This window comes from Netta rufina, assembly GCF_964035555.1.
Source record: "Netta rufina genome assembly, chromosome: 3".
NCBI lineage: Eukaryota > Metazoa > Chordata > Aves > Anseriformes > Anatidae > Netta > Netta rufina.
In genome coordinates this window covers 18372844-18393083 of record NC_140125.1, presented here as the reverse complement: position 1 = coordinate 18393083, position 20240 = coordinate 18372844, and the positions used below count along the sequence as shown (strand labels likewise).

The 20240-nt window shown below is 41.4% G+C and overlaps 1 protein-coding gene across 1 annotated transcript in view; it reads right to left on the bottom strand.

Annotated features, from left to right (window-relative positions):
- Positions 1-273: 273 nt before the first annotated feature.
- Positions 274-20240, bottom strand: part of TOGARAM2 (TOG array regulator of axonemal microtubules 2) — a gene marked incomplete at both ends in the record, with an annotated part of 32211 nt that continues 12244 nt past the window's right edge. The window contains 11 exons of the mRNA XM_084285010.1: positions 274-530; positions 2789-2875; positions 8072-8288; positions 9450-9648; positions 9795-9898; positions 11151-11268; positions 12351-12509; positions 13692-13927; positions 15750-15855; positions 17485-17626; positions 19402-19566. Coding sequence (XP_084141136.1) covers positions 274-530; positions 2789-2875; positions 8072-8288; positions 9450-9648; positions 9795-9898; positions 11151-11268; positions 12351-12509; positions 13692-13927; positions 15750-15855; positions 17485-17626; positions 19402-19566 — 1790 coding nt within the window. The remainder of the gene's footprint in view (positions 531-2788; positions 2876-8071; positions 8289-9449; positions 9649-9794; positions 9899-11150; positions 11269-12350; positions 12510-13691; positions 13928-15749; positions 15856-17484; positions 17627-19401; positions 19567-20240) is intronic.

Below are 20240 nucleotides of genomic sequence, written 5' to 3'. Positions count from 1 at the left end.
CACAGTTACAAATTGCATTTACACATGGGTTTTATTTTTTCATACCTATATAAGCTTCATGGGGAAGAAAATAAAACTTTTGAAGAATACTTCCTTTTAAAAAATAAAAAACTTACATCAAAATATACTATGTACATCTGTAGCTATAAACTCGGTAGAGTAAATCTGGTGCTTCAAAACCAGAACAAAACCTATGCCAGGGGTTCCACCCTCTTTTCCATGTGCCCCATACAGTGCCTTACTGCCACCTGCATGGAGTGCACCAAGACTTCTTCACTGGACATCCAGGTCCAAAACATGCCAGAGGTTTTTCACCACGTGCTGAGGCTGGCCAGCGGCGTGCTCCTTGAGGCTGGAGCCCATCTCTTGGTAGAGGCTCTTGGCAAGCTTGGTGACTGCAGCCCTGATGTTGCTGCTCCGGCCAGGCAGGACCCCATTCCCGATCATGTTGCTCAGGAAGTACCAGAGCACGGGCAAGGCGTAGCGCTCAACCACGTGGGCTTTCCGGGGATAAACAGATGCCACAAGTACTGCCAGGCAAGAGAGACAAGTTTCTTAACACCTTAATGCAAACAAGTTCCTACCTTTATTTTTGGTTCTTTGAAGGCTTTCCCAGTTAATGCCAGCAAGCACAAATAGCCACAATGATCCAGAAACAGGCAGCAGTGGCTGATCATACACTGAACAGAATAATTGACCTCTGAGGACCTTAATTTCTCCAAATCAATGGCTTTGTGTCCAAGATAGACTTAGTAAAGTGCATCATACACATTTTGCAAATTGTTTAACTAATTACTTGTGTGTTACAAATGACAAAAAATGTCGAATCTCTTATTATTTCCTTTAAGAAGTTATATACAGAAGCTGTAAAAGATTTTGAAATGCAGCTTAGAGAAATAATTGAAAAATTTCTAATAAAAAGTATGATTACTTTTTTTGTGATCTTTGATGAAAAATGCCACAAGTCTAATCTAGCAGTTCCCTTTTGCTCAGTGGCACACAGCAAATGGCAGTAATATACCACATTTCAGAACTCCAGACCACAAAAATGTGTGATGCTTGACAGTCTTATTAGAAACATCAGTGAGTAACTGATATCTCTGGGAGAATGCTCTGATTTGAGCTTTTTCCCTCATACTTGGTGGCCTCTAATGAACAGCTATTTCCAGCTTCAAGATGTCTAAGGTAATAACCTATACCCCACTGCCATGGCATTTGAGCATCTGACAACTTTAATGACATTTATCTACACAGTGTTCCCTGAAAGAGGGAAATAGAGACAGAAACTGTTTCATAGGAGGCTGAAACTGAACCAAAAAACAAGCATTCCCTCTTACTCTCTGTGAAATCTGTTCTCAGCCCATTTTATGAACTGAACTATAGTAAATACAAACAAAAATTTACTACCAACAGGCTCCTTGCATGGCAGATTTTGCTGAGAGATCAAAATTTGAAATGGTCTGGAGACACAGCTCTTATTTTCTGTTCAGTGGAAACATTATACAGTAACCATTTATTATTCTGCAGGGGAAGGACCACCATTTTCTCTGTGCTGCTCATTAGTCATCAACACTTAAACAGATGCTGAAAGTACCTAAGAACAGTTCTGGTAAGCAGAACAGGGTTATTACACCTGGTTTAAAATGGAAGTTCATTTGAGTTTAAGTGCTATTAAACACAGCAGTCACTGTGGAGCTTCAGACGAGAATGTCTGTTCCCACAAAGTCCCAGACAGAACATCTGCTCTCTCCAAAATAGTCCAAATTAATGTTCAAATGCTTTATTTGAAAAAGAGATCAAAATAACTGTAAAATTAAATTATATTATTATGGAGATTTACTTTATTCAAACTATCTTTAAAGGCCCTTTTTAATTTGCTATGGCTAAACATGTCCTTTTGAGATTCATAATGAAACAGCAAAGTGTATTAAACCTTGGATTAAAAGATGCTGCTATAATTCACAGTGGCTTTAGCCCTAATTAAAGCAAGGCTATAAATAGTTTTCTCTAGTATTTGTAGAGATTGAATTTTTTTTTCCATTCCTTGGCTATTGCCATTCATAGCAAGCTACTATTATAAATCAATTATCAGTTGCATTTTTAGTGTGTAGGACACCACTGATATAGAAATACACTGTTTATACATTCTGAAATGGTCAGTGTCACGTTATATCCGTAACACAGGCAGGGAGCCATGGTGGGTTGGGATCAATTGCCCACTTCTGCCCCTCTGTTCTCAAATCCTGCCTTGCACGTTGTCCTTGCCTGTAATATTTTGTCTGGAGTTTTCACCTGCACTGCAATTCCCAGTCTCTGCAGGATTCAGCCACAAAAGTTTCCAACGGTAACATAAGGATCCCATGCTGACAAAACAAACTGATCATCAGAAATACCAGTTACCATAATTTTTTCTATAGGATGGTCATTCAGTTCAGGAAAGGGACCTCTTAGAGACTTCCTTGACCTTTACTGCACTGTCCTTCAATAAGAGGAACTGGCCAGGGTATTTTTAGCTCCTTTCTTTCCTGGAGGTGGATCCTGAGATGCTGCAGTGAGAGATAAGCACTGGAGTCCCAATTTTACGACTTGTATGCCTTGACAAGCATGCAGGTAAAATCCTGCCAAATACAACTTTTATGTGTATTTTGCAAGAGGGAGAAGCCCAGAATCTTCTAGTGATTGATGAGCTACTGCACCATATATTCAGAGGAATTTCCTCTAAGTATTTGCCATTTTCTGTGAAAGACTGCTTGATTTAAACCTGGAGATTGACTGAAGCAGCCAATACCTGACAGATGTTCTGTGACATCCTGCATAGCTCGACCGCTGAGGAAACGCACTCGGTGGGCAAGCACTTGCAGCAGTAATGTGTTATCTGAAAGAAAAACATTTATTTCTGCTTACTATTAGAGGTTACAAGGAAAAAAAAAAAAAAAAAAAAAAGGCAGAGGCAATGGCATTCTGTAAAGTAAAATAAATTTCTACTAGCTTCTGTGTTTTTGCATTTCCACTTTCATTAGAGCTTACTTGGGAGGATTTAAAATTCAAAGAGAAAAGATTTCATTTCACAACTGTAAATACAAAGTTAACTGCTGTACAAGGAGCTGTATTACATATTTCTCATGAGGGCCCTCAAATTTTAAATCACATGTAAGCAGGGCGTAAGTTTTCCATGATGGAGTTTTGCAGAGATGAACCTTGAAGAAAAAGGGTGAGAAGGCTCAAAGGTCCACACATCCATTCACTCTTTACAGATAAACTGGCGTTAAATCTGTAAGTTGCATGGGGGGACCTATGGACAAGACTCCAAGTTACTTGTATGACAGAGAATTACCTGCTCATCACTAACACCATGTCCTCTCAGGGGTTCTTGTAACATCCCTGAAATCAGAACTTGGCACAGAGACTGAAAAACTAAGATTTCCCAATACTTGACTGTTGTAAGTTTTAAAAACTTGTAAGTTTTAAAACTTGTAAGTTTTTCCTATGCTGGCTGTTGTTGATTTGGGTTCTTATTTTAATTTATAAAATGTTGCCCAGACTGGTCTGCAATCCTGTAGTCTTACCACTTTGATAAGCTGAGCAACACTTCTCATGAGACAGATGCTCATGGGATGTGCTACAGTACCTCATGGTGTCTCCAGGAGTGGCACCAACAAAGCAGACAGACAACTTCTTTGTGAACTATTACAGAACCAAGTCCCAAAGTGGTTTTGAGTAGCACTGTGCTATTAAGAGCTCCTTTTTATATGAGATATAAAAGGGAAGTCCCTAATGATCTTTTTGCAAGCATGAAGTGAGGAATTGATCCTGTTATTCTAATTAATTTTCTGCTTTGGTAATTACAATCTTCTCATTCACCTTTCTAAACAGACACTTAGCTTTTTGCCTCACAATCCTGCCATATTGGCAGATGTTATTTCACACTTGCTGTTCCTCTTCAGAGAGTTACCTTACTGCTGCTGCTTTAAAAAGAAGAAAAATAAATAAATAAATAAATAAATAAATAAATAAATAAGAAAAAAACACTCCGAGATCTGGAGATTTTGAAGCAGTACGAAATGTTAATTAATTGATAATATTGGTATTTACACAGATTTTCATGGAAACACTTGGGTTTTGGGTAGATGAGGAGGAATTATTTATTTTTTATAGGGAAATTAAATGTATAGTCACTATTCACCTTTCAGTTTAAGGGTTTCAAATGCCCTGAGCATTTTGAAACACTAAAGCTCCAGTCAATAACAAATTTACCCAAGCATTACTTTAGTTGCCTCAAAAGACCAAAAGACAGAACAGCTTTTAATAGCTGTTAGAGAAAAAAAAGCAGCAGGCAGTTCCTTTCTTATTGACTCAGCTTTAATTCTCAGTACTAGACATTAGCTAAACCTGTTGGCCACAGGACAGATCCAGCATTTGCAATACAAGCAAAAGAAGAATCTGCTTTGTGCTCTCACCTTCACTGTGTTCCCCTTTTTGCTACATTAATGCTTATGGGAGAGATTTCCCTTCCCTTTTCTGGAGGGCTGGTCACTCTGGGAGCTACTCAGGCCTTACTCCACACCCTGGTGCAAGGCAGTGGCCATCGAAAGGATTTTTCTTTCATGACAGATGACAGATTAGGATGGATGTAGGAGCAGAGCAAGATCTATGTCCTGGTGCCATAAGTGATAAGACTTGATTTGCCCCCATCTACAAGGTGGCTCCCTCCAGTGAGGACAGGGTCCAGGGTCACAGCTAACGAATTGCTGCTGTGTGTAACAAATTGTTGGGAACGTCCAACTTGATCTCAGGGCTAAGCTAGATGAATGATTTAGGTTTTATTTGGAAAGAATTCAGTTTATGGATAGGATTTTTGGTTTAGGGAGTAGGAAAAGAGTGGTGTTTGTTGGTTGAATGGGATTACTACTTGTTTCCTTTGTGTTTTTATTTGTTTGTGTTTGGTTTTACATTGAGTGATCAAGCAACCTTATAACCAGCTTTCATCTCTACATGGATCATTAAAGGTGACAAATGAGGAAATCTCATCTAAAACTCAGAATTTGCAGCACATCGACACAGAGTCTCAGCGGAATAGCAGGGCTCACAGCTAGGAAACTCAGTGGAGCAATGGGGGCAAGACATTGCACTTACTGACTCTAAGCTAGAAGCAGTAGCCTTTAGAGAGTTCTGTTGTTGGGGGGTTTGAAATTGTAAAGGCAAACAATTCTAAAGCATGAGGAAAGGTTTAGCTCAGGTATTTTGCCAGTAGAGCCTTCATTCCAACAATAAAGCCCTAAGCCTTGAATTCTGAAATATTCATGATTCAGTTGCCTGTTTGAATTTGTGAAAAAAAAAAAAAAAAAAAAAAAAAAAGAGCAGATCCAAAAATAAATAAATATACCCCACATTATTTGTCTGAACATGTCTCTGTGCAAAGTCTTTCTGATAAGAGATAGATGTGTTTTCCTTCTGTTCTGACATATGCCAGTGCTGAAAATTTAAGGTCATATCTCAGTATTGGTGAGGGGAGAAAGATGACAGAAAGCTCCATACAAAACCCTGAAGGGAAATGGTTGCCACATCCTGTTAGGAGGATTCTGTGACTCTTCCCCAGCCCTCTCCCAAGCACCACAATAGGACCAAGAGCAGGACAGGTCTTGCACCCTTCTCCCTGCAACCGCATATTTAGAGCATGGGAAGGTAACAGGTCAGCACATTCACTGGGTTCACAAAGAGGCTTATGTGGAGAAATTTGTTAGTTCCCCTTTAAAGCCTGCCTCTTCAACAGTAAATTTTTCAGGCATATTCACCCAGTGCTGCATTTTCACAGCTGGCATAAATCCGTGTGGCAAAGTAATTTACAGCAGACCTTGGCCATGTAATTATTGGCTATAGCAATCTTGCCCCATGCAGAACAACATTTGGAACAAGCCATCATTTACACCTGGATTTATACCTATTTGTTCTAAAGAAATGAACTTGGCAAACCATAAATTCCCTTTAAAAATAAATAAATAAATAAATAAAAAGAAGACAAAGTACAAAGGTAGAAAGTAGACAGGACTGGCTAGTGCCCATAATGTAGAATCTTCCAGGAAGCTGTTCTGCAGAAGTTCTGATGCACCAGTATCACATCAACAGCAGAGCAATTAATTTGGGAAGTCAAACCAGACCCAAACAACCTCCAAAAGTCCCTTTGTCCTTGAATTCTAGCTAAATTGTACACCAGAATTTATTGTTCAGCTCCTTCTGTACCAAAGCAGACAAGGAGCACAGATACAAAGACTTCCAAGAATTTGGGGAAATGCTGGTACATGTTCAGGCTTGTCTGAAAATGGGTGCATAAGGACTGCACCATGGCAGTTTCTTGTTACCCAGCTTACCAGTTACAGCTGGCAGGAATTTAGGTCCTTTGATATAGAGCATAGATGATATGAGTGATCTGCAAACTTGGCATCAACCCTGGAAGCCAAGCACTTTACCTGGAAACTGCTCTTCTGCAGTAGAGTTTAATCAGTCAAAACAAAACAAAACAAAACAAAACAAAAACACTTCTATGAACACTTTTAGTGATGGCATCCATCTTTCCAAAACCAAACTTCTTGCATGCACAAAGACACACACACCATCTCTCATCTCACATTTCAATAGAAGTCAGAAACACAGTAAATAGCACATGAGGAGCCCCCAGGAACTGGAAACCTCCAGTCACAGGTGCAACAATGACAGCGGTAGCACAGGTATTGTCAATGTGCTTCTAAATCTACACCAGAAGATCAAGAGGCAAATTCAGGTCTGGATTTGGATTCAGGTCTGAATCTCACTGAATTTTAAACACTAGACTGAAAAGATATAAATCCATAAACACCCCCAGCAAACTACACAGATCAGTCTTGGTCTCCTTCCCTGGTGGAAATGTGTGCAAGAACAAAAACAGCCAATGTTGACACTTCTCCACCAGATTCTTGCAGAGGGATCCTCCAGGGGATCCAGCTGCCTAAAACAAAGGACATAAGAATAAGCTAAAAGTCACAGAGAATATTTTCTACAGACTTAAGGCTGGTTTTTAACTGTGTCCCCTGGCTGCAACCAACCCTAACAGCCCCTCCTTAACTTAAGAGTGCCAGCTAGTTCTCTATCCTTGTGCTCACTGTTGTAAATTATTAATATCAAACACAAAACTTAGCTGAGAAAAACATTAGTGGAGACCTCCTGTACTTCACTTTCATCCTTTCTGCTTTTCTGATTCTCTTATTTGTAGGTTACTGTCTACAAATTAAGGCAAATTGAAACCTGTGGCAGGTGAGGGGAAGTGGGGAATCACCACATCAGGGCAGTGTCTCCACATACTTTTAAGAAATACATGCTAGTCAGTGTCTTTCTGACTATCCAGCAAGCCTTTCCACATATCTCCATCTATCTCCCCTGTGACTTTTCATAACATAATCTTATCAAGGTCTTTGTCTTCACTTTCAAAGGGACATTTTCATTTGAGCCGTGTATGGCTAAACTACTACCTAAAAACTACAAAATGAATGAGTGAGCTCAAAGCTTTAGGTCAGCAAAGTCCAGATACATTTTCTTGAGAGAGTCATCACTGTCAGAGTATGGAACAAAGCCCAACAAGGGCAAAGAGCTTCCACCACCCTTCTCACAGCATGCATCAAAGAAAAAAAAACACATTACTGTCACCTTGTTTTAGTGGACATAAACTTACTGGAATTAACATCTTAAAACTCCAATTCAATAAGAAGAAAACACATGCAGTTTCTTGGGAGGAAGGGAGAAAACTGACATGACATGCCAGTTGCTTCCCTCATACTCTTCTGGCAGGAGTTTAGAATAATGCCTATAACGTCCTCTCTGCTGAATTAGTCATCATAAAACCCAGATGATAAGCAGAATCCATTCAGCTGCACATCACAAGACACAATAGATTGGGATAGAAAGAATTCAGACAGGACTTCATAAACATCTTACAGCAGCTGAATCTTTCCACAGACAACAACAACTATCAACAGACTGAGCGTTCACTTGGCTCTGAGATGGGGAGTCCACACTTCGAGTCTAAATCCAAGTTCAGCTTTACCTAGGTGAGCAATGGACGCTTCCAGCACCTTCACAGCTGCAGTGTATATCCCTGTGTGCTTTGAGTTCAGGTTGTCAGTGACTGCTGCTACCAGAGAGATCAGCACTGGGTGTAAGGTGTCTCTGAGGATGGGTGTTATTGAAGCCAGAGCCTCCAGTGCCTGCTGATTCACTTTCTTGTTGGAATCCTGAAGTCTCAGGACAAAAACATCAAAAATCTGTTAAGAAAACAAACATAAATGTCTATGTTTCTATAAGGGATGCTGAAACAAGTTCCCAACCAAATAAAAGACAAATGTAATCCTTTCTGTCAAGCCAGTGTTTACTAGCACAAATTCACTGTTTTCCTTTGGGTTACTCACTGTAGTATTTGCGCAACCATGCTGGTTTAAAACATTTTCATATTTTATTACAAGGCTGTGATGAGGATGGGAGAGTTTATGTGGAGTTTCTCTTTACCTATCATTAAATCTTTAAATCACCTTAATAATGGGGAAAAAAAAAAATCTTTGACATACAGGTATGAAAACAGCTATTTATGATTCTCATTTTTCTATAGTGTTGTCCCAAGGACTGAGGGTAGATTTTATCTTGCTGAAACTGAGTCTGGATGAGATCCAAGGTTTGTTTTATCTAGCTTTCTCAGAACATTGGTCTGGAGGATAGCAGGGCTCTAATGAACTCTTCAGGATCCAGACCATCTCTCTAGCTAACCATCTCTCTAAGGTAGACTTCTCAAGTTTAACATGCCATGCTGATTCTCATTAAAGTAGTTTCAATCACTTTATCAGGTACCATTTTCTGGAAAAGGGGAAAAAAGCAGATGCTAAGAGGAAAAGGAAGCCATGTCTCCAGACATTTTCCTTCTCTTTGAGAAAATAGAAGCCCAAGAGTGAAAACAGGACTTCCCAATCAAGAAAGGGGTGAGAAAGGAAGTAAATAGGCTGAGTTGTGCCTTCACATGACAAGATAAAGTGTACAGAGAATCCTTTATTTTTTATTTTTTAAATCTACCCAGCCTGATACTTCTCTCCCCCATCCCAAACCATTTTTCTTCTGAAGAGTAATTGCCAGGTTTTCGGTGGCTGGATTTCCTTTCTTTCTCCCTAATACAGGAATAGAGACAGAAGAAGCTACAGCAACAATAAATTCCATCATCAACTCATGAACAGCACCAACAGGCAAAAGACAGAAAAATACATCTGGACTAAAATTACTTGCCTTGAAACCTGGAGTTGAATTAAATTATTTTTGGTGAGAAGGGACCAGCTTGTCCTGAATGACCAGCATGTAGTGCCAAGACACATGAAATTAACTTTACTGTGACAGGCTTGGGAAGGAAACTGAAGGGAAAAAAGCAATTGACATGTCCTATATACCTGGACAATGTTAGCTGAGATGAGCTGGGGGTTGTTTTTGCAGTGATCTAGGAGGAGTACTATTCCCTCCATTCGTGCCTGAAACTCTTTGGCTGTCAGGAGCTTGTTAAGCTCCTTGAGTTGTTCAATCTCTTCCACAGTGCGAAGTGATGTGTGCCGGACTGTCTGACGGGGTAAGATGAGGACATCAGAGCCGGACCTTGAACTGGAAAATAAAAACAAGTTAAAATCTTTTGGTGATAACAATCTCTTGCACAGTTCAGCTCCACCAGAAAGATTTTACTGAGGAAGAGACACAAAAAGCTTGCCACATGCTATGACAAATAAAACAGACGTGTTCAGTACCCTTCATCAGAAGGCAAATTTTCCTGAGACACCATCAAACCGCTGCTCCTAGACTCCCTGCGGCCCTTGGCAGATGGAAGTTCAGATACACGGTCTTCTATCCCCTAAATACATATAGTAAAAAACAAATAGACATTAATTTATAAAATAGGAAAGCGTTTGTTTAAAACACAGATTATAAGTAGGATCACAGCTACAAAAATAGGCTTAGGAACACATTTCATAACTTAGAGAGAGAGACGGACCAGAAATTCAGAGATGTCTACTGAAGGTTTTGTTATCACTAACCTAATGCAGGTTGTAGGTGTTACCATGATGGGTAGCAGTATAAAATCTTATAAAATCCCTAGACATAAGCACAAATGGGAATAATACAAACTGATAGGGAACAAGGCTTGTCAGAGAGAATAGCAGAAAACTTTTGGACTCTCTGCCCATTATGTTGGGAGTTGATTTGGTTCACAATCACTATCTCCACTCACGCAGAAAGATGCATTCCATTCTAGAATGTAAGTGGAGAAGATATTAAAAAAAAATGGGGATGATTTTCCACTGGCTGCTGAATTCATGGAGCTTCTTTGAATAGAATAGAATCATTAAGAAAAAATAAAACAAAAATATTAGAAAAAAACCTTCAAGATCATCTGGTCCAACCATTACCCTACCACCAATGTCACCCACTAAACCTTGTCCCTAAGCACCATGTCCAGTCTCGCCTTGAACACCCCCAGGGACGGTGACTCCACCACCTCCCTGGGCAACCCGTCCCAATGCCTGACTGCTCTTTCTGGGAAGAAATGTCTCCATTTCCAACCTGAACCTCCCCTGGCACAACTTGAGGCCATTCCCTCTAGTCCTATCACGAGTCATCTGTGAGAAAAGAGGGCAACCCCCAGCTCCCCACAGCTTCCTTTCAGGTAGTTGCAGAGAGCATGACATCAGGGCAGTATTCCTAGAATACAGATAATATAGCCACTGATTATGATAGCTTTGTGTATATTTTGTACATTTGGGAAATTTCTTGGCACAATTACTTCTTTCATCTGTTGCATTTTGGGGGCCGTGGGTAACAGGGTATTTGGGGTGGAGAGTGTTTTTATGTATGGGGGTAAAATCATTTGCTCCTATTTCCCTTTCCTGTTCATTGTTGACATCAGCATATACCCACTTTATTTCTAACAATACTAATTCCCTCACTGTCTGCTGATAAACATGCTAAGAATCAGCAGTTCGTTTCCAGGAGCAAAACGATGCAACAGAAGAAAAATGAGATAAAGAAAGACTGAATATTTTAAATCTCACATTAGCAACATCAGTACATGCATAAAGGAGACATCTCTCCTGCCAAGCGCTTACTTTCTGCTTAATTGTTGCCATAACATCTCGCAAGTCGCGTGAGGGGAGAAACTGTTTCAAATACCCATCAAATTTTGGATGACTCATCAATATATTCAGCATTTTCCGTCCATAAAACCTAATATGGGGAAGAGAGAAATGAATAACTGTTTTTGCTACAGAATAAAAGTCATCTTCTCCCTCATTTTGTGCATAAACAAATAAAAGGATTAATAGAATATGCTGAGATTTTGAATTCTCACATGCAGTACTTTCATAAGAAGGTGTTATCCATTCAGCAAAGAGAGATATTTACCTCCCCTTGGCACCACTGTGCAATGCTGCCAGCTGAACACAAGAAGCACTGGAGGACACAGAGCAACAGGAAACTACAATTTCACAATGAAATTGTGGAATGGTTTCTGTGGGATCAAAGGATCCTATGGGATGATTGGAGTTCATCTGCTTTGCTGCCATGATTAATTTGCAATGTCTTGCTGGCACTGTACAAAAATTTACCTTCCTTTTACTGGCAGACAAGCTAGGACAAATCAACTCACATTTACTATTTACTATTCTATAGTACAGGTATACCGTATAACTTGTGTGTTCTTGCCACCTATTAATTGGAATTTAGAGCCATAGTCAAAGTAAGGGAGTTTTTTTGTTTGTATTGTTGATGTTACCAGTTGTATAATCTGCAGCGAAACTACGGCTATCTTCAAGAAGAAATCAGTAATTTGTTCAGCCACAGACAACAATATTATACAACAGATAGAAAGGAAAAAATGTGAATATCGTTGGCAACTAGATCTGCAGAAGGGATTTAGAAAGACTGAACATGTGTCTTGAAGAGAAATGGAATTTTTCTAGGAGAGTCATAACCTTACCAGAAAAAAAAACTTGGTATCCTCATGTAATGAACAGTGGACAATGCTTCAGCTTTTCGTTGAGCACACAGGACCAAACAAAGTTGTTTGACTGATTAATCTGAGATCAGCTGATCTGAATAAAGAATTATTCAAGTCACAGGAATTTGGCAGTGGTCCTTCTTGCTGGACAACCTCATGTTACCCAATACAGTTGTTTCCCTAAACACCATTATCCACACAAGGAAGTAACTTTCTTGATGTTTATTTTACCTTCCACTCTTTTGTTGTTTTATCATGGCCAGACATCATACAGCTTTCAGTTTTTAGGAGGTAAAATTAAGATCCTCACCTTGTATCCTGATTGCAATCCTGAGCAAGCTTCACCAGCGTGTGAACCAGCAGCTCAGTACTGTCACGTGTGCCTGACAGGAGCTTCTCAGCTCCAATTTGCTCCATCACGGTCAGTAGGTGTTCAGCTGCTGACTTCCGCACCAGGACGTTGCGGTGACTGGAAACGAGAGCAAACATTTGGCAGAGGGAAAGGGAAGGACAGAAATATAGGCATTGGTCACAGCATGGTCTCTGTCATTGCTGGGGAAAGCAGGCGTGAGTCCTTGCTGCAATTTTTACCAACAGGAGACGATACTACCCTCAGATAAAGAGAGGAACCATGTACGGGGAGGAGGAAGGAATTCAGTCTCCCAGGACTATCTGATAATAAATTTATTTCCTGAAATTACTGACCCTGAGAAAAAGGAAAATGAAAGACAATCCATGTTGACTTATCAGAGGGCTCCCATCACAGACAGTGCTGCAGTAGGACTGGGGTTTATTCCACCCTTTTATCTCCAAATCTGCAGACCCTTGAAACAACAGGAAAACCTCTTTGGAGCATGAATCTGAAGAATATGCAGCAATGCAGTCTGTTCTTTGAGGCTTGGCAACAGGTACGTTTCCTCACTTTTTGAAAGGCCAAGGAAAGGGTGGTAGCCATTTTATCCAGGTTGTCTTTTCTAGTGCGTGCCTATTCAAAACTATCAGAGACAGCACTAATATTTTAAGGCAGCATCTGCTTCAGATATCTCATGGGAGTCTGCCTGTGAAGGCGCCTGTGGAGTGACTCACCATCTCAAAGCCAACACTTGGCATCAGTTCGAATAGAAAGTGTAGCTCTGAGGACGCAATGGTCAAACAAGCTCCTCTCAGAAGGAGCTGCACTTGTTGAGCAGGTTGTGCCGCACCCAGCCCATCCTCCCATGCGTGCTCCTAGTCCCAGCAATTAGCATCCCTGTCTCTCAAGTTAATGGCATAATGATGATGCATGTTTTTTCCCAGCGCCTCTGTGGTTAGCATTGTGAAATATCAAAGGGCACTCACTGCTGCAATTTCCATTGTCCCTTTCCCCGCAAAGCCACAAGACTGTACTGCCAATCTCTGCAGGGACTTTTGCTTCCCCTTCATTCACCACATCTAGACAGTGTTGACAGACTGTGAGAACAAGTAGGCTATAGCATGGCAGAAGCAGATGACATGAGGAAAGGAATGAGGATGATCAGACATTAAAATCACTGACTTCACAGAAGACAATAGAAAGAGCCTTTCCCTCTTCCCATTCTCTGTCTGTATGCCATCTCTTTCCTGTACCGCACAATTTAAGGTGAGGGATATCACTAAGACAACAACCACATACTTGACCCCGCTAGCCAGGAGAGCAGTCATTGCTCGTGCAGGAGTCACGCTCGCCACCATGATACCAAGGGATCGATCAGCTGCTTTCTGAATGAACTCGCTGGAGTCCCCTGTCTTCTGGAGCAAAGCTCGAGCGACCTCCTCCACCTCCTGGTCCATGTGTTTCTTCATGACCCTGAAAAGCTCTCCAAGAGTGCTGATTGCAAAGCGAGACACCTTTGAACGGAGGTTGTTCACCTAGGGAAGACATGGGGGGAAATATTAGAATAATCTTGTAAAGAAAATCAATTTCTCTGGACAGAAGTTCCAGGAAACACTATGATTTTTTTTTTTTTTTTTCCTGTGTCCAGGTGGAACATAAGAGCAGAAAATCACAAGCACAGAAAAACATCTAATACCAACATCTTCTGTGGTTTAGGCCCACTGACAATCCAATTTCAATGAGACTGCAGTCCTAAGAAATATGTTTATTCTATGCTTCACACTTTATTCTGTGTGAAACAGGGCCATGCTACTTTGCCCACAATGTACACTGCTTTTATTTCAAGCCCTTTTACTGAAAGGAAATACATAAATAAATAATGTAAGAGCTGATTTTAAACTACAAAAGCATAATTGATAAAGACAAGATAGAGGAAAAGTGGCACTTTCCTCCTGTCCAAATATGTAACACCAGCCATTTAAATGCCCACCCAGGAAATGGAGAATATAGGTTCGTGTCTACAGTCAACTAATTCACAACAGGAACTTGAGTCCGTCTGCTCTGTCTACGCAGAACCCTAGCCGTTGGACTCGAGGCACTCAAGGATCCTGAAGGATCACATGCAATTACAGCTGCTTTCATTAGTTTTTTCTAGCTTTCAGTGCTGCTCTGGAGTGACCCCTGCTTCAAAAGAGCTCTCCTACAAGGGGAAGAAAGGAACATCTGAGGAGTCAGGTGATTCATTCAAAAGCTACTTTGGAGGCCAGCCCAGTGTTTTTTTCTGCCAGACTTGGTTGTGCTTGCTAATAAAAGGGAACAATATGAGGGCTTGAAGTGCTTGTGAAAGCAAAAATCTGGGACTAGAGACTGGAGTGAAATGAAAGCTGAATAATGGCTCTGCACATGAGTGTATGCAGCAAAAAGGAGGGAATTTCCTCAGAAATATAAAAGTAATGTCACCATCAGATGAGTTAAGCTGAAAAAGGTCTTTTCCTAACTCCAATCACAGACTGGGAGAATCCAAGTCTTGCATATGTAAACAGACAACTTTGAAGAGTCCAACACAAGGGACGTTCAGGCCTTGAACATCATTAGGTACTAGCTAGAAGACAAGGGCTTTAATGGAAAGGAGCTAAGTCTTACTGTATTGTGCAAGCAAAGGAAATTGTAATATATTTGGCAGTCATGTACAAAAGTACAGAGCACAAGGCCACAAACAAATGCTGAGTTGGAAATTCTGTCACAAATGTTTCCAAGGAGCTTAGGTTAGGGCTTTTTTGTTAACTTGATGATGAGACAGTAAACCTGTGTTCAACAGCCCAGCAGACACACAGCTGGGATGCTCCAAGCACCCAGTGGCTGCAATGGAAAATTCAACCAGCACATGGAGGCAATGGATCAATGGAAAGGGCAAATCACCAAAAAGCACACAGAAAGGAAGAAGAAGAGATCATCAGGCAACACAGGAAAATAAATACCTGTAGTCAATCACTAAGATGCTGAAAAAGAGGAAGTAGGAGGAAGCTGAGAGGCAAAGGCTGCAGCATTTAATTACAACTTGGGCACAGATTTGGTTTGTGGCAAATCACCTGATGAGATCCTCATTTTCTGCATTTGTATACTGCATTATAATGACACCTAGCTCAAAGATGAGAGACACAGATACCCTACATACCAGCAGATGTAGCTATATATACAGACAGATCACACAGATAGGTGACATAGTTATTAGAGGAATGACATCTAAAAATAGTAATGAAGGCAGACACCGAGCACACATGTAAATGAGCAAGTACATATCTACTCTATGCCCCATGCACAACGTATGTGGGACACAGTTAAAAACAATGCTCCTACCTCTTTGGTAACTGCCAAGGTAACATCATGAAGTCTACCAAGAAGGATTTCTGAGTGGCAGATAACCAGGCGTCTGATGCTGAAGAGTCCTTTCCCCTTCAGCTGCCTGAAAGGCAATTACCAAAATTGATTGATTTTTCTCACCACCCAAGAAGAAGGCAGCACTCCCTGAAATTGCCAGGGTGTCAGTTCAAACAAAGGGAGATTTTTCTCACACAGCACTAAATTAAATCATGGAACTTGCTGCCACTGGATGCTGTGGTGGTGAAAGGCATACATAAATCCAAAAGGCATATAGATGGTTTCAGAGTGGATGGGTTAACTTCTGGCTATTAAATGAGACAGCATCCCTGAAAGCCCTGGCACACAAAGTCCCTGTGCCACTGCTTCCTAGAAACCTGGAGGCTGTGACACGTTTCTGTTTCTTGCACCCTCCCTGGACCCTGGCCCTGCAATGCAGTCCCATCTGGCAGCTACTGAGGGCATTCCTCCCCCTGCCATCCACAGAGGGCAGTTCAGGAGTGAGAATCTGCACTGCCACTCCATAATTGAGTTTGTACCCTGCAATGCAGTCAGGAGAAAAAAAAAAAAAAAAGGCATTAAAAAAAGCAGTACATCCTAAAAGATTCCACAGCTGGGCAAGAACAGCAAAAACGATGGATTTCCCAAAAAATCTCTGCTTAAAATAACACCCAAAGCAGCAACATTTTATTTAAAAAAATCTGTCATAACTTTGTGAAGGACCTGAGCTGGTGAAGGCACACGATGTGTTCACTGGTTCACTACTACAGCCTTCTCCCAGGAGGCACAGAGGGCTGTAGGGCAGGATGGGAAACCCATCCTCACAGAAGTCTCTGAGTGTAACCTGCTCTCCCCACACCTGCAGCCTCTCTCTGCACCTTACAGAGCACCTGTGCGATGTGGCAGAGAAGGGGGAGGGAGGCAAAGCAAAGTAGCTGCGCAAGGAGGTTGCTTTAAAAATTGAAAAGATTATTCATGGTCATCCTGGTGTGAACAGAGACCTGGTGAGTGTACGTGGACCCACAAATCAGAAAGATGCCCGATATCACCTGAAATTCATAGGCTCCTCCTGTCTTCATCTAATTTCAGGATAAATTATGATTATCAACAAAACTTGTTTGGCCCATATTAAACAGCAAAGGGGAAAGTTTATTTCTAAAAGTGCAAGATTCCTAAAGATTTCTTTTTCCTTTTCTTCTGCCATGAGCACCTCAGGAGAAATGAGGGGCCAAGCAACTCTGCACCACTTCTCAGTCTGTTTTGCAGAAATAGGAACTCCCCATAGACACTGCTGGGTCAAAGGAAGGCCCCATCTGCTACTGCCAGCAGCAAGACCAGAGATAACTCCTTGTGCAGTCTCACCTCAGTCAGTGTCCTGAGGCCCCCAAATCTCTAAGCTCAAGACTGCTTCTGCCTTCAGCAGGCAAATTATCTTGTTCAGCAACCTCTCTTCCCCTAAGCTTTCATTTGCAGCTACATGGAGCAGAAGGCAAAGCTAGAAGACAACATGGACCTGTTGTGGCTGTGGCACTGCTACAGGACAGGTCAAATAAGAGGATGACACTGTATTACTGCACCATCATTGCTTTGTAGTGGTTTCATGAGTTCTCTTAGGACATCTGGGCTGCCTAGGCTCAGAGATGCTAGAAGAAACTGTTTCTAACTTACCTTTGAACTGAGAGGGAGAAAGGGAGTGAAGAGAGAGGTTTCTTACCAGTCATTGCTGCTGAGCCATGCGAGCGCATCGAGCAGCCCCTGCTCCGGGTGAGAAAAGGGTCTGCTTTCCCAGGCGTCTCCACACTCAGATTCCTCTCCCCACTCCAGGGAGCCCAGAGCAATGGCTGGCAGTGAGTTTGCTGTAGGGAGAGGGTCAGACACATACTCTTGGTACATACTCTTGGGCAAGGCACGGCACCACAGTGCAGACTGCAAACCAAGCTCCCAGCTAAGATAATATAGGAGGGCAAGCTGGCGTTGCCTTCAGAGACTTCTCTGCTGTCTGGCTCATTGCTTCCACCACGCTGGACTCTAGCTCCTTCTGTCAACCTGAAATTTACACACAAGCAGCCAGCTCCCAAATCCTTACAGCTACCACAGCCAGCTCACAGATTATAATGCTGTGGGTCTCACTCTCTCTGGGAGCCAGCATCACCCAGCAGGACTTGCCACTCTAAGGGTAAGTTCCTGTAGGATTTTGCTCAGGCAAATCCCTAAGGAGCAACAACCAGGGACCTGTGGTATCTCTCAGTACCTTACTCTCTAAATCTGGCAGTGCCTCAGGTTCCATTTATTTCAAGTATTCTAGACAGCTGACAGCTGAGCGTATATACAGTTTAACATACTTTCGGGAATGTAGCAGTTTATGGGGTTTGTTATGAATATTTTCTATTTCAGCGGTACCCACTGGCTGTATTTCAAAGATGCTGAGGTGAAATTTATTTGTCATCAAACATACTTGTTTGCAAACTGTGCAATGCCTAAGCTTTCTCTTATGGAAAAAATGCAATTTCCAGTCAAGATACTCATGACAAAAAGCCTTCCAAATGTGAATTGAGAATAAATATATGTAAATATAGATGCAAATTGTTAGCAAACACACTCTCTTGATGATAAATATACAAGGTATAAGAAAATCTTAATGACAAATGCATTTGCTATGAAAACTATTTCATAATTTTCCTATCTTTCACTCAAAAGCTTATTTCGTAAAGTCTAGATGAAAACACCTGAATTGTCTGGAAGTATTGAGTATAAATATTGCACAGAGTCTAGATGAACTGATATAGACTTTATAAAGTTTTTAAATTACCTTGTATGTTCTACAAAATATGGAGGATGGAAGAACTGTAAAATCAGCAGCACTTTTTACAAAAATGCTCAAATGGGCCTAAATTTGGATCTTACTGATATTAGCAATGTTACTATATGAATACATAAATATGCATATATACATTCAATATGAATGGACAGTCATGTCAGGCTCATTCTGATCAATTCTGAAAATTAATGAGTAGCAGCACTAGAAGATGCCATTTGAAATTTCATTCCTAGCTCCCTTTTTCTTAACTCACAATCATAATACTACGTAGGCTACCCACAAAGTGGAAGGGACAATCTCCATGTATTCACCATCTGTTGTATATTTATTGCATTTTAAGCATTTTTAGGTGAAATAGCACAATTGCACCAATGTGCTAATTTCCATGCAGTGGCAACTCTTGCTGCAATAGCAGAAAAGCTAGCTGGAGATCCTGGCAGAAGCACAGACAGAGGGCCACAAGAGTGAGTGGCTACTTGATCACAGTGCTGCCCAGTGAGCACACCCTGCCAGACTGCATCAGAGCTCAGCCCTGCAGTTACAGCTACCTCCCGATTTAAAATACTGTCCTGACCCAGAACCAGTGTTATATTTTGGACTATTAGTACGAGCTTAAGGCTTTACCACTCCTTTATTCAGTTAAACTTTCCAGTGGATCTGTAAGGACCAACTGCTCCAGTATCATCAAGCCAGAGTAGCTCCAAAGTGGGCTTGCTCTCAGTCCCGGACAGGACAGGATCTGGACCTGAGCTCCCATACGTGTTTGGGGAAGGAGCAGTTTGTGTTCTTTGTGGGAGGGAAGAGCCGGCTCACCTGAGGAATGGCGCAGGAAGCCACTGTCCTGGCTGATAACGGGGATGCTGGGCAAGGAGGGCCTGTTGACCCGCTTCCTCAGGGTGGTTCCAATGCTCGATCTGCAGGCATTGCTGGTGCTAGAGAAAATGGGAACTGTCCCATTGATGTGTTGTAGGCCAAAGCCTGCAGAGACAGAAAAGCACCTTGTAAGTAGAATGCTGGACAGGGTGATTACAGGCTTAAAAAAATCTAGAAATTTTGCTGGAGTTGGGTAACATTATCTGTTCTTTTAAACAACTACAAGCATAACATTTACATACTTACCCGGGACTAAACAAAGAATATAGTGATGCTTTCCCCCAAGAAATGAGGAAAACTCAGCACTGTCTTTCCTTTGTTATCCTGTTTCAGAGGCTGGATAGGGAAGCTACATTTCTGGAGCACCCACCTCAGCACTCCATACCACCATTTCTCAAAATAATAACAAGAAAAAGAGCAGATAACCTTGTCTGATGCCCTGGGGCTGAGCGCTGACTTCTTCAGTTTGCTGCTGCAGCACTTGTGGTAGTGCACGCTGCAGGACAATCAGAGCCTGTCAGCTGCAATTAAGTCAGTAAAGCTGTGAAGTCATGTGGGTAAAATGTGAGTGCTTGCTAAGGGCTCTGGCATGGCTCAGCAATGCAAGCTCCTCAGCAGGGAATGGTGGGGGCAGGATAATCATTTCCACCAAGTGCAAAAGATCTTCTTTTATCTTTTAATTGGAAATAGTTTAATTTCTGTTCTTCCAGGTTGCAGCTTAGTTAAGAAGCATTCTTTTCCACTTACCAATTCACCTTTCCTATAACCTACTCTCAATT